Source organism: Chrysochloris asiatica, unplaced genomic scaffold, assembly GCF_000296735.1.
Source record: "Chrysochloris asiatica unplaced genomic scaffold, ChrAsi1.0 scaffold00027, whole genome shotgun sequence".
Taxonomy (NCBI): Eukaryota; Metazoa; Chordata; class Mammalia; order Afrosoricida; family Chrysochloridae; genus Chrysochloris; species Chrysochloris asiatica.
In genome coordinates, this window is record NW_006408545.1 from 4089520 (window position 1) to 4102365 (window position 12846).

The 12846-nt window shown below is 38.5% G+C and overlaps 1 protein-coding gene across 1 annotated transcript in view; it reads left to right on the plus strand.

Annotated features, from left to right (window-relative positions):
• The window catches only part of MAN1A1 (mannosidase, alpha, class 1A, member 1), a 260368-nt gene that overhangs the window by 56944 nt on the left and 190578 nt on the right, over nt 1-12846 (plus strand). The window contains exon 3 of the mRNA XM_006839882.1: nt 10813-10909. Coding sequence (XP_006839945.1) covers nt 10813-10909 — 97 coding nt within the window. The remainder of the gene's footprint in view (nt 1-10812; nt 10910-12846) is intronic.

A 12846-nucleotide genomic window follows, 5' to 3' on the forward strand; every position in this document is an offset into this window, starting at 1 on the left:
CTCAGCAGCTTGGAATGAAGAAGAGGAACTTACTGTCTTCCACACATCTAGAGACAGGACAGGTCAGAGCCATTTTGTCTTCCCCAGTGGAATCCAGGGCCAGGAGGAGGAAAGTAGGAATATGGGACAGGAGCTGGAACCAAAATCACGAGCTGAAGTGGAAGGGAGGAAAGATAGTACAGGAGCTGGAACCAAAATCACGAGCTGAAGTGGAAGGGAGGAAAGAAGAAAGATGCAAGGCAGGTGAGAAAGGGTGATACTGAAGGGTTTTTTCACCAGATTTGATGTGGCATGAGTCATGTTGGTGCTGGGCATGGCGATAGCACCTTGGAGCTGTGTATCTGCTCTGAGAGGGCTACCTTCTGTACATAGAGCTCACAGGCCATAACTGGCTGTTTTAAGTTTGTGTAAGCTTTAACAATGTTAGGACTGTTCATTTGTGCTTTCATAGAAAGACAAGAATGGTAAAGTTCAGATCTTTGTTCTTCCTCTAGACAATGCTGTGCCTCAGCTTCCTCATCTGTAAAATGGAGAAAATAATACTCACCACAAAGTGAGGTTTAAGGATTATGAGGATTAAGTATGGTATCACGTTCCCCTCACAGTGCAGTCTTGTGGGTGTTTGATAAAGGAAGTTCATTCGTTGCATCCTTGGATTCTAAAACCCATGGTAATGCTTGCTCCTGCAGTTTAATTTATAGAACAGAGAATTTAGAATTCTAAATGCTTCTACAATTTGATACTATGACTTCTAGGAAGAAGAGAATTGCTGAGATTTATACATAATGTTTTGTATATCTCAGGTGTCAAGGACTTTTCTAATTCTTGGAAATGAGTTAGCTAACGAGACAGCATCAAAGTGGGTAGTAGGGTAAGCTGATGAGGGCATTCTCCCACAGAAGTGAACTGGAAGTTGCTCACCAAGCCATAGACAAGCAGAGCTGGTGGGAAATGACATGCTCACAGACCTGAGGAAGCATCCAGGCCTAGAACATATTTCTGTGTATACACCAGAAATTGCAGTGCATAGTGCTGGTTCATGGGCTTGCTATGGTTCACAGATATTTTTTTTCCCCCAAGGGAAAACAAAAAAAAAGACCAGAATGGTATTTTTTTAAAACTGTCTTTAGGCAGGGCCCTCACTCTTTTGCCATGTTGTTATTGTTAAGTGCCATCGAGTCAATTCTGACCCACAGTGACCCTGTATAGGATTTCTGAGGAGCAGCTAGCGAGCTTGAACTGCTGATCTTGTAGTTGAAGCTGACTTTGCAGTCCAGCACATTAACCCAGAGATTCACACTTGGCCTAGACTTGGCTGTTGGACTCCTACCTGGCCCTTGCGTTTTCAACCCCTACTTTGAGCTGAAAGAGCAGAGGTGCAAGCCCTAGATCAATCAGTGGAAACTAGTCATCTAGTCTAAGAAGCCCTAGAAATGCTGTGAGTTAGTCTTTGGGCTACTAGCCTCAAGATTGGTGGTTCAAACCCACCAGCCACTCTATAGGAGAAAGATGAAACTGCTCCTGTAGTTTCATCTTTATATAGAGTCACTGTGTCAGAAATCATAGTCACTGTGAGTCAAAATCAGCTCAATTGCAGTGAGTATCCATCGAGTCTAGGGTTGTCAGTAAAATGCAGGACCCCTAGTTAACTTGAATTTCTGGGAAACCATGAATACTTTGTGTGTCTTATACAATCTTTTAATTTGCTAGATCTACAATCCCTTGCATAATTCTCACCCTACCTTGAATAGGGACTCAATAAATACTAATTGTCATTGTAACACTTGGAAAAAGAATCTTGGAAATAGAACACCTTAAGCAGGCATGGGGAGAGGAAGAAAGGGCTAATATATTCCAGGATTGAAAGAGATAAATTGAGCAAGGTACATGAATGAGTGTTTAAATTTGATGTATAAGACTGGAAACTATTTTGGCTGGAGAACTATTTTTCTCTGTATTGGGTAATGACAGCTCGAAGGTGACTGGCAATGGGACCTCAGTCAGTGAGAACTAGCTTACAGCATGGATCACCCTAGAGCTGTCTGAGGTGGTGTCTTCATATACACTAAGTATGAGGTGTTAAATGCTTTTCCGTGTAATTGTGGGCAATTACAAGACTGCACAGAAAGCCCTGGTGATGCAGTGGTTATGCATTCAGTTGCCAATTGAAAGATTGTTAGTTTGCTCCATAGGAAAGAGATATGGCAGTCTGCTTCCATAGAGATTTACAGTCTTGGGAACCCTATGAGGAAGTTTTACTCTGTCCTTAGACTTACTATGAGTCAAAGTTGACTTGATGGCACTGGGTTTTTGTTTTGTTTTTCTAGGCCTGCAGTCCCTGAATGCAGTTGTATCAAACTTTGTATTTTGTCATTCAGTGGCATCTTTGCTCTCCTGTCCTATTAATTCTCTCTGACTTGCTCTGAGTTTAACTCAATGTCTGCAGTAATTCAGGCCTTTCCCCCCTTTCTCTGTTTAAATCCTGCTGCCTGGAAGGACTGTGGTACAGATGAAGGCCATACACTCTCATTGTACGCCTTTGACTGTTGTTGTTAGTTGCCATTGTTAGTTGATTCTGACACATGACTATCCCAGTTTTACATAGAAGAACTGCTCCAAAGGGTTTTCATGGTTGTAATGTTAATAGAAGCAGATCACTAGGTCTTTTATCCATGGTACCACTGGGCGGAATCAAACCTCTCTAACCTTTAGGATAGCCCACCCACTGCTAGTGAGCCTATTTCAATTCATAGCAACCCTGTACAGGATTTCCGAGCCTGTAAACCTTTATGGGAGTAATAATCCTCATTTTTCTCTTTCGGAGCTGCTGGGGGGTTTGAATTGCCAACCTTGTGGTTAACAGTCCAGTGCTTATCACACAGTGCCATCAGGACTCCTTTTTAAGGTTAGCAAACTGTTTGCATCCCCTAAGAACTTGATGTGTCTTCTACTAGCCAAGAGTGTTATCGAATTTTATCTCCTGACTTACCTGTGAAAGGGGGGAAATGTTGCTCTTTTGTAAAGATTAGAAAACAAAGGTTTAAGAGATCTAGACACTTGCCTGAGATCAGTTCCTGAGGCAGCCAGGCTCTGAGCTCACCCAGCTGAGCATCTGTCTCATACTTCCTGCTGCCCCCGCCCCCGCCTCCACCGCATCCTAGCACCAGGTCCTTTATGCAGTGCTGTTTCTTGGTCTCTTTAGTCCTCATTCCCACAGGATAATGGAGGTAGTGAGATAGCATCAGTGAACAAGAGGAAGACGGGTCTATATGTGCTTTTTGTTCACATATCTAAAAATTCTTTTTCAATTGATAAGCAAGGGTTTGGAAGCACTGTGACTTAATTTCCTGGAATTATGTTTTCTCTTCTTCCCTTTCCCTGTTTCACTTAAGATTGAAGAAGGGGGTGGGCGAGGAAGGGAGTGATCATTGATTCTAAAAATGCTTTATGCTGAGATTTTATCTGAAATTTCTAGCCATTACTTTTTATTAAAGCAAAGTTTGGAAACTGTTTTCAGGTTTTTAAAATCAGTATTTTTTAAAACATCAGCCCTAATTTTAAGAGTTTCATCATTTAATAATCAGGGAGTTAGATGGAGTTGCCACCCTGGACCTCCCTGAACTAGATACCACGTGGAAGAGTGGGACTGTTCGTGTCAGTGGACTAAACATACAGAAGATATTTGGCACAAACAAGATTTCAAGAAATCCAGTGACCATTAGCTATATGAATCTTCAGAACCGAAAATTGACTGACATCGCTTTACATCTGAAGAGGACCCTATTTTCATCCTTTCTTCCTTTACCTTTTGAATACAAAATAGTTGTCTGTATTTTTTAATGTATCAAAGTTGTCAAGGACTTCATTCTTCTTGGACCAACTGTCAACACTCATGGAAGCATCAGTCAAGAAATCAAATGACGTATTGCATTAGGCAAATCTTCTGCACAAGACCTTTTTCAAGTGTTGAAGAGCAAAGATGTCAGCTTGAGGACTAAGGTGCGCCTAACTCAAGCCATGGTATTTTCAATAACCTCAGATGCATGTGAAAGTTGGACAGTAAATAAGACCGTAGAAGAACTGATGCTTTTGAGTTTATGGTGTTGGAGGAGAATATTGAAAGTGCCATGGGCTGCCAAAAGAATCAACAGATCCATGTTGGAAGAAGAGCAGCCAGAGTGTTCCTTAGAGGCCAACATGGCAAAACTGCATCTCTCATACTTTGGACATGTTGTCAGGAGGGATCTGTCACTGGAGAAGGATATCATGTTTGGTAAGGTGGAGAGTCAGAGAAAAAGAGAAAGACCCCCAATGAGATGAATTGGCCAGTGGCAGCATCAGTGGGCTCAAGCGTGACAACAATACTGAGGTTGGCCCCGGATCGGGTAGTGTTTCGTTCTGCTGTGCATAAGGTCGCTATGAGTCAGCACTGACTCAATGGCACCTAACAACAACAAAATTCATAAATATTTTATATACAATTTAGATTTGTATTGTTTGGGTATATTTGCCTCTCCTGTTTATATATATCAGAATACCAGAGTGGTGCAAATGTTTAACACAGTTGACTGCTAACCAAAACAATGGCAGTTCAGTTACACCCAGAGGTGCTACAGAAGAAAGGGCTGAGAGTCTACTTTTGAAACATCAGCCTTTGAAAACATTATGGAACATAGTTCTACTGTCGCACACATGGTAGTATCATGAGTCAGAACTGATCTGATGGCAACTGGGAGTGGTCGTGTTTATATATGTTCCTGGATGGACAATGTCTAGTTTCTTCTAGGTTGTGGAGATAAGAAACATGCTTAGGTTTTTAATGAACATAAGTGGTGGTGGTGGTGACTGTGGGTCATTGAGTTGGTTCTGACTCATAGCAACCCATAATAGGGTTTCTGAGGCTGTAAATTTTTAAAGCCTTATGCTTCTCCCACAGAGCAACTAGTAGATTCAAACTGCCCAGCTCATAATCCATTATATGCTACCAGGACATCTTTAATAAACATAAATATAATGCCTAAAGTTTATTGAGCACGTACTTAGTATCAGACAATATGTTGCAGCTTTTACATGTGTTATTTTATTTAACTGTCATAACAAAAAATTAGTCTGATGTTTTTATTTGTCTTACATGGTTGTGAAAAGTGGACATGGAAATATTGATTACCTCATTTAGAATTACATCAATGAAATCAGAACTGAGAAATGAGCCCAGTTTGTCAAAGCTCCATGCTTATGATCTGGCCTTCTATAGTTTTCCTCAATAAATGAGAACATTTTCTACAAGGACCTAAAGGAAAGTAAATAAGTCTCAGGCAGCAGCCAGGTCTCATAGAGGCAAAGAAGAAAATTTATCAACATTCAGGATTCAACAGCATTGCTTGTATTTCTATAGCAGCTCTACAGACCCAATATCATTCCACTGGTGCATTCTGCAAATAACCCAGCACCCCAACTCTGTCTCCCTCTTAATTTTCTTTCCTCGGCTTCTGTCTCTCTTGGGACATTAATTATCTTGCCTTTCTCTTTGTATATTTGTACTTATGTGCATCTGTATCACCCTCTGATCCCACAGTGTTTAAATGCTCAACTGCTTACTGAAAGGCTGACAGTTTGAATCTACCAGCTGCTCTACAGTCTGCTCCCATCAAGATTTGTTGTTGTTGTTAGGTGCTTCATAGTGACCTTATGCACAGCAGAATGAAACACTGCCCAGTCCTGAGCCAACTTCATAGTCATTGCTACACTTGAGCCCATTGCTACTGCCACTGTGCCAATCCATCTCATTGGGGGTCTTCCTCTTTTTCGTTGATCCTCCACTTTACCAAGCATGATACCCTTCAGGGACTGATCCCTCCTGATATGTCCAAAGTATGAGAGAAAAAGTTTGGCAGTCCTGGTGTCTAAGGAGCATTCTGGTTGCACTTCTTCCAATACAAATCTGTTTGTTCATTTGGCAGTCCATGGTACTTTTAATATTCTCTTCCAACACCATCAATATTACAGCCTTGAAAAACCTTATGGTACAGTTCTACTATGTGTTATAGGATCTCTGTGAGTCAAGTCAACAGCACACTACAGGTAGAGTAGACGATTGGATTGGTCTGTTCCATCTAGTGGACGGAGCCCTTATACTTGGGTGCCTCACCTTAGACAGCATGGTCACCCTTCAGCTGTAGGCCTTTCATTCCATTGATCACCTGGGGCCTAAAAGGTCAAAGTCACATTGTATAAACCATGAAACTTATGTTGTATCTCTTAAAAGAGTATATAAATTGAACTACTAAGATCTGGCAAAAGTGGTTAGCAGAATTCTAAAATTTTTGTTTTTGTTTTTGTTTTTGTTTTTTACTGTGGTTGTGTTCCACGGAGTCAGTTCTGACCCAGTCAGCCTGTATAGGATTTCCAAGGCTATAAATCTTTACAGAAGCAGAAAGCCTTATCTTTCTCCCAGCGAGTGACTGGTAGAGTCAAACTGATGACCTTGTGGCTAGCAGCCCAGCATGTAACCCACTATGCCACCAGGTCTCCTTCAGTGTTGCACCATGTCAGACCCAACGAGGTGCCCAAGACTATGGACTCCTGTTGGACACACGAGGGCCCCTGTCCAGGCCATTATAGATAATTAAAGATCATATGATTAAAGGAATCCTACTGCTGTTGCACTGTATGATAAGCACTGGACTGTTCATCAGAAGGTCAGTGGTTCAAACACACCAGGTCTCTGTGAATCAGAACCAACTCGACATTATGAAACAGCCACAACATATGATTAAAGCTTCAGCAAAGGAAATATTTGTGAAGGGTTGTTGTTGTGTGCCATAGAGTCAGTTCTGACTCGTAATGACCCTGTATAAGAGTTCTGAGACTGGCTGGTGGATTTGAACCACTGACCTTGTAATTAGCAGTTCATTGTTTATCCTACAGCACAACACCAGGATAGTTCCTAACAATGAAAGAGTAAGCTATGAAATTGAGGCATTACTGGGGAAATTCGAGAATACAATCCTTCATCAGTGGCTTCTGATGCCCTTGATTAAGGAGCTCTGGTGGCATAGTGGTTATGAGTTGGGCTGCTAACCTCAAGGGCAGCAGTTTGAAACGACCAGCCATTCTGTAGGAGAAAGATGAGACTGTCTGCTCCCATAAAGATTTACGGCCTCAGAAACCCTATACAGGGTTTATATATGGGTCAGAACTGACTCCACGGCACATTACCATCACCACCACCAATGCCTTTGATTAGTCCAAGACAAAAATTTTAAAGCACAATGTTAGGTGCAATAATTAAGTTGTGCACAACATTTAATTAACAGAATGTGAATTTTTCTTCTATATCTAAACATGTCATTTTTCTTCTATATTTCTAAACGTGTATTGAGTGTGTAAGAAGAGTGAATGTTAAAGGTCCATACATCATCTGTTAGACTGTAAGTATGATTGAGTCCTGTTTGCATCCTTTTTAGTCGTTTAGTCATATTATTCATGGTGTAGCAGGCCCTCAGTAATTGATGTTACCAGACTACTCATCCCTGGCTTTGGTCATTCAGTGGTAGAATTCTAGCCTTCCCCTCTGGTGCCAACTGAGAATAAAGTGCTAATCAAATAAATTTATTTGTAACTAAAGTCAGTAAGAAGTAAGACTTAAGGAATGAAAGATCTAAAAAAGCATTACTTCTTACAATATGTAAATGAATTGTTTTGAAAAGCAATACAGTCTTCTATTGGACAGCTTTATGCCATCTTTGGGTTGTTAATAAACAAGGACACTAATTTTCATTCAGAATTGGAACTGAAATAAATCATAACATTTTGGTTTCTGTTACATCAAGTGTATTCCAGAACTTTTGAATTCATAAAATATTTTTGGAAATACATAGATATGAAAAGTTTATCAAATGTAATACATTTAATAGGAAAACCAAATAAAACTCAGAAGACCATAAAAGAATTGATGCACTTGAATTATAGTGTTAGAGGAGAATATTAAAAGTATCATGGACTGCCAAAAGAACAAACCAATCTGTGTTGGAAGAAGTACAGCCAGAATGCAGCCAGGATGGCCAGACTTCGTCTTTCATACTTCAGACATATTATATTATCAGGAGAGACTGTCCCCGGAGAAGGACATCATGCTTGGTAAAATGGAGAAAAAGTGGAAGACCACCAATCAGATAGATTGACTCAGTGGCAGTAGCAATGGTCTCAAGTGTGGCAATGTTTGTGAGGTTGTCTCAGGACCAGGCAGTGTTTAGTTCTGTTGTACACAGGGCTGCTATGAGTCAGTACCAATTCAATGACACCTAACAACAACAGCAACATTATCTCAGAATAGTTTTTCATTGTTTTGTGTTGTGTTGGTTTTTTTTTTATCTCACATGTCTGGTCTTTCAGAGGCTTATTGGTTTATATTTTTGTGATGTTAATTTAATTGGTTTCAAATTCAGTAGACATGTGAGTATCTGCCATGTGCCAAGCAATATGCTGAGTGTAATCACATGAACATTTGTACATGTACTCTAAAAGAAATTATCACAGTTTTTTCAGATAAAGAGAGACACCCCCCCCCCCAAAAAAAAGACAACATTAACAACAAAACCTGGCTCACCCATGATTCTGTGATTAATCATTAGCAGAGTAAATCTTGTAAATTAGGTCATCTAAACTTCAAACCTATTATGCTTTACAGTTAAGTTGTTTGTAAGGAGAAAGTCTTGAAAACAACTATGCACTTTGTGTTGATTGTTGGAAGATCAACAATCTAATTTATTAAAAGCAGGCTCTGTTGATGACTAATTAAAGGAAGGTGAGTACCATGGGCTTTGGCATGAGACCAATATGAGAATAAACCCTGGCTCATCTGTCACAGAGAAACTTCATGACTTTGAGTCACTCTTATCTGTTTGTTTTTAACTTCTAAGCTTCAATTTCTTTATAATACAAAATGATGGTAATATTGAAATGAGGACTGAGTACAATACTTATGTAGAGGATTTAACAGATCCTAAAGGGTCTTGGTAGTTCTTATTAATAGTAATAATAGTAGTGTACCAGAAGATAATATATAAATTGGCCGAAGACAGAGATTCATTACTGTGTTCAGAGACATATAAAGACTTTCTTATTAATAGCACTGAAGTTTCTTAAACTCACTGAAGACTTTAGTGATACTCCATCATTGTATTTATAACTTTGTTATGCCATTTAAAGATATTTTAAAATAGGGAATCAGATTAGACCATTTTCAGACTTTGCTCATATTTTAACTATAGTTACTAGTAGAGTGGGGCTAGTGTCATGAGTAAATTCTAAATAATTGAGACTTCCCAACCCTTTTTAAAAATGTAAATACAAATAGCATGTTTTTTGAGTTGCTGAAGAAAATTATGTTACCTATTATGACTGAGAATTTGACCTTAAAACGTTGCTCGTATAAGGACTCTAGATTAGGAATACACATGATCAGACTTCACACACCATATTGCAAAAACCATGTGGGAGCCATATCTGACTTCACAAGGAGAAAGGGAATCATGCTCAAAATCAGCTCAAGGCTGATTCCTATGAAGTAGAGGTCAGACATGTCTACCCTACAACCTTCTTTATTCTGTGACACCACCTTGTCTCCTAAAACACTCTCGTCTGGGTTTGATAATCCATTACAATGTCCACACAGAACTCCTAATAATACTCATGATTTTGGGGTTTATTAGGCAAGTGAACAGGGTACAATTCAGGATCAGAAAACTCAAGATGTAACAATTCTCCAGTCAGGCACTCCTCTTGTCTGCTATACTGCAGGCACGCCTCACTCTTGTCTTTAGGCTCTCAGCCATATGGTCCCTTGACCCGGCAAGTGTTGTAAAACTCTTTTAGGCAGTATGTGAATAACCAAAGGGCACATTTTGCAAGCCAGTCTCTTGCTCATAGGTACTCAACTTTACTCAGTCCATGGGTCTAGAGCCCACAGCTACTCTGTCTCTTGATGCCACTGCCTCTGTTGTTGCCACTATTCTGGGTAGGGCTCTTATGCTCTTCCTTCTTGATAGTCCTGGGATCATCTGTTCCTACTTCTGAGATGGTTCCTTTTAAATCTAGATGGATGGCAAAACTAACCAATTACAGTCTTAGAGTCCTCTATACCTTGTTTGCATGTTCCCACCCAATCACTTGGTGGGAATTAAGAAGACTTTGGATAGAACAGCCATATCAAATAAATTCAAGGTACCACATATATGCATACACACATACAGTTGAAGATTGATTATATTAAAATCTTAAAATCTAGATATAACCATTATTTCATTTTTTATTTCTTATAGATATTTCAAAATACTTCTCCCTATATATTTTATTACTATACATTAGAATATTTAAGATGATAACCTTTAATAGTTTATATTCTATGTAATCAATAATGTATGAAGAACTTTATGAAAAATACAAGTTGTAAATAGAGTCTTTGATATATTGTAATATGAATGAAATAATAAATGCAAGAATGACACATTCTTTTAGGATAAGCTAAATTTCTGTTGTTGGGAAATGTATTTTGGAAATATTTACATGAAACAGAATTAAATGAATTAAAAAAAAAAATTTCACATTTGTAAACATCAAAGAGTGACTTGTGTGCCCCTGTATGTGTTCTAATTTATTGGCATCATCATCACAGTTTTAATTAACCATCTTTCTTTTAACTAGGCAATGAATTTCAATATGTTTTAACTTTCAGGTCTTAAGTATGTGATCTGTGTTATAGCAAAAATGTATCAAATTTAAATTATCTCTTGTTTTCATTTCTTTCCTCAGATGATGAAACATGCTTGGTATAATTATAAACGTTATGCTTGGGGATTAAATGAACTGAAACCTATATCAAAAGAAGGCCATTCAAGCAGTTTGTTTGGTGAGTAGACTGTGCTTTGGTTTCTTAGTGACAGTAACTTATCTCCAATGGATACTGAACTTGTAGGCGGAGACACTTGTGCAGTACAGTGATCTCCAGACAGTGTTGCTAGGAAATGTGCACACCTGATAAGATTGTCTGCAATGACAGTGCTTAGTGTGCCCTTCAGATACTATATGCAGTCACTGTGTAACTTTAAAACTACTGATGCCTGGGTTGCACCTCATTTAGTAGACTTGGGGTTTAGCATCACAAATCTTGGCTACCAAGGTGATTCCCAGCATGGGTGTATTATTTGGTTGGCAACGTTCGCTACTTGCTGCAAGGTAAAAGCTGTGTCTTCACAGATCAGGAGACCATGGTACCAGTATGATAATCATCACTCTATCTCAGTAACTCTCAACTTTGGTTCTAGGTTTCTCCTTTTTGTGCCATGGGGAAAAAAAGTGAAGATGGATTGATTAGGTCTCTTATTTATCCATGCTTGCATGTTTTCATATAAGCCTCTGCAGTTGATAGTGTGGCTATTAATAACTGTTCCCATTGTGGAAGTGGTAGATGGACTCTGGGTCACAGAGCCAACCAGTCCCTTCTCACTGTACTTGATTTCTAACTCCCCCAAATCTTGTCTACCTCTCTTTTTCGCTCTCTTTTCTCCTCCATTATGCTGCAGCAATCATAATACTGCTGAACTTGGCTGACTGTCATCAGGTTCCTGTTTTTTACCAAAGGTTGCTGAGAAAAGTTTAACCAACACAATCTAATTTGCCTCTGAAATGTAGATTACCCTTATTAATGTTTTATTTTAAGCACACTAAATTTCTATTTAATTGAAATTGCAAGTGTTTGGCTCTAGACCAAAAAAAAAAAAAAAATCATCTAATTTCTTAGCTTGGTGACTGGTGTGAGACGAAATGATGGGTTTCTTTTAGGTGAACCAGTAATATTTACAAATGATGAGACCTTGAGGTTTTATCATTTACATTTTCTTGGTTTTTGTTATAACTTCAAAACTATATATAATTCAGTTTTTGCCTTTGTCTCCATGAAATTTTCTTATACCATTAAGGAGTCAGTTATGTGATTTACCATGATTTTTAATGAAAAGATCATTTGATTCTCTGTTAATACAAACATCGATAATTGAAAATTTTATTGAGTATTATAAAACATTCTTTTTAATCTTACTTTTTAAAAAATATACTTTTCATTGGTGTCTTTAATTTTTAAAAAATCCTTTCATTAATCCATATAAGAACTTGTTCTATTAAAAAAAAGGAAGAGCTTCAGGTATTAGTATAAGGAAATGAAACATTAATAATTGAAATGATATTTATCTCACTCCATCTTCAAATTAATTAAATTATGTAAAGATTTGTTATTATACTAGCACTGGAATATTGGAGCTAGTTGCAAATAAATGTAAAGTTTTCCATTTTACAGGAGGAAAACTTTTGATTGACTTTATCTACCCCTCCACCTTAGTCAGGTTTATCTCTGAATGGCAAATTGTTATGTGCATATGCTCCCAGAAACTGGTGGTTGTTGTTAAATGCCATTGAGTTGATTCCAACTCATAGCAACCCTTTATAGGGCTTCCAAAGAGAAGATGGTGAGCTTGAACCACCGACCTTGCCATTACAAAAGACTTTGCAGTCTGACACATTAGCCCACAGCACCACACCAAGACTCCAGAAAACCAGGTAGAAGAGAAGAAATTCTAAGTTCCTTACCATCTGGCTTCTTAGGAAATGATTCTTAATTTGATACAGACTATTCTATTTTGACCTTAAAAACAACCTTGTTGTTTTTAGAAGTACTAGTAAATGAAAACAAGTCTACGAGAGCCAAAATATGACCTTGAATTTATCCCACCTGAATTTAGAGATCATCTGAAGAACAGATTTGATGAATTAAACACTAAAGACCGAAGACCA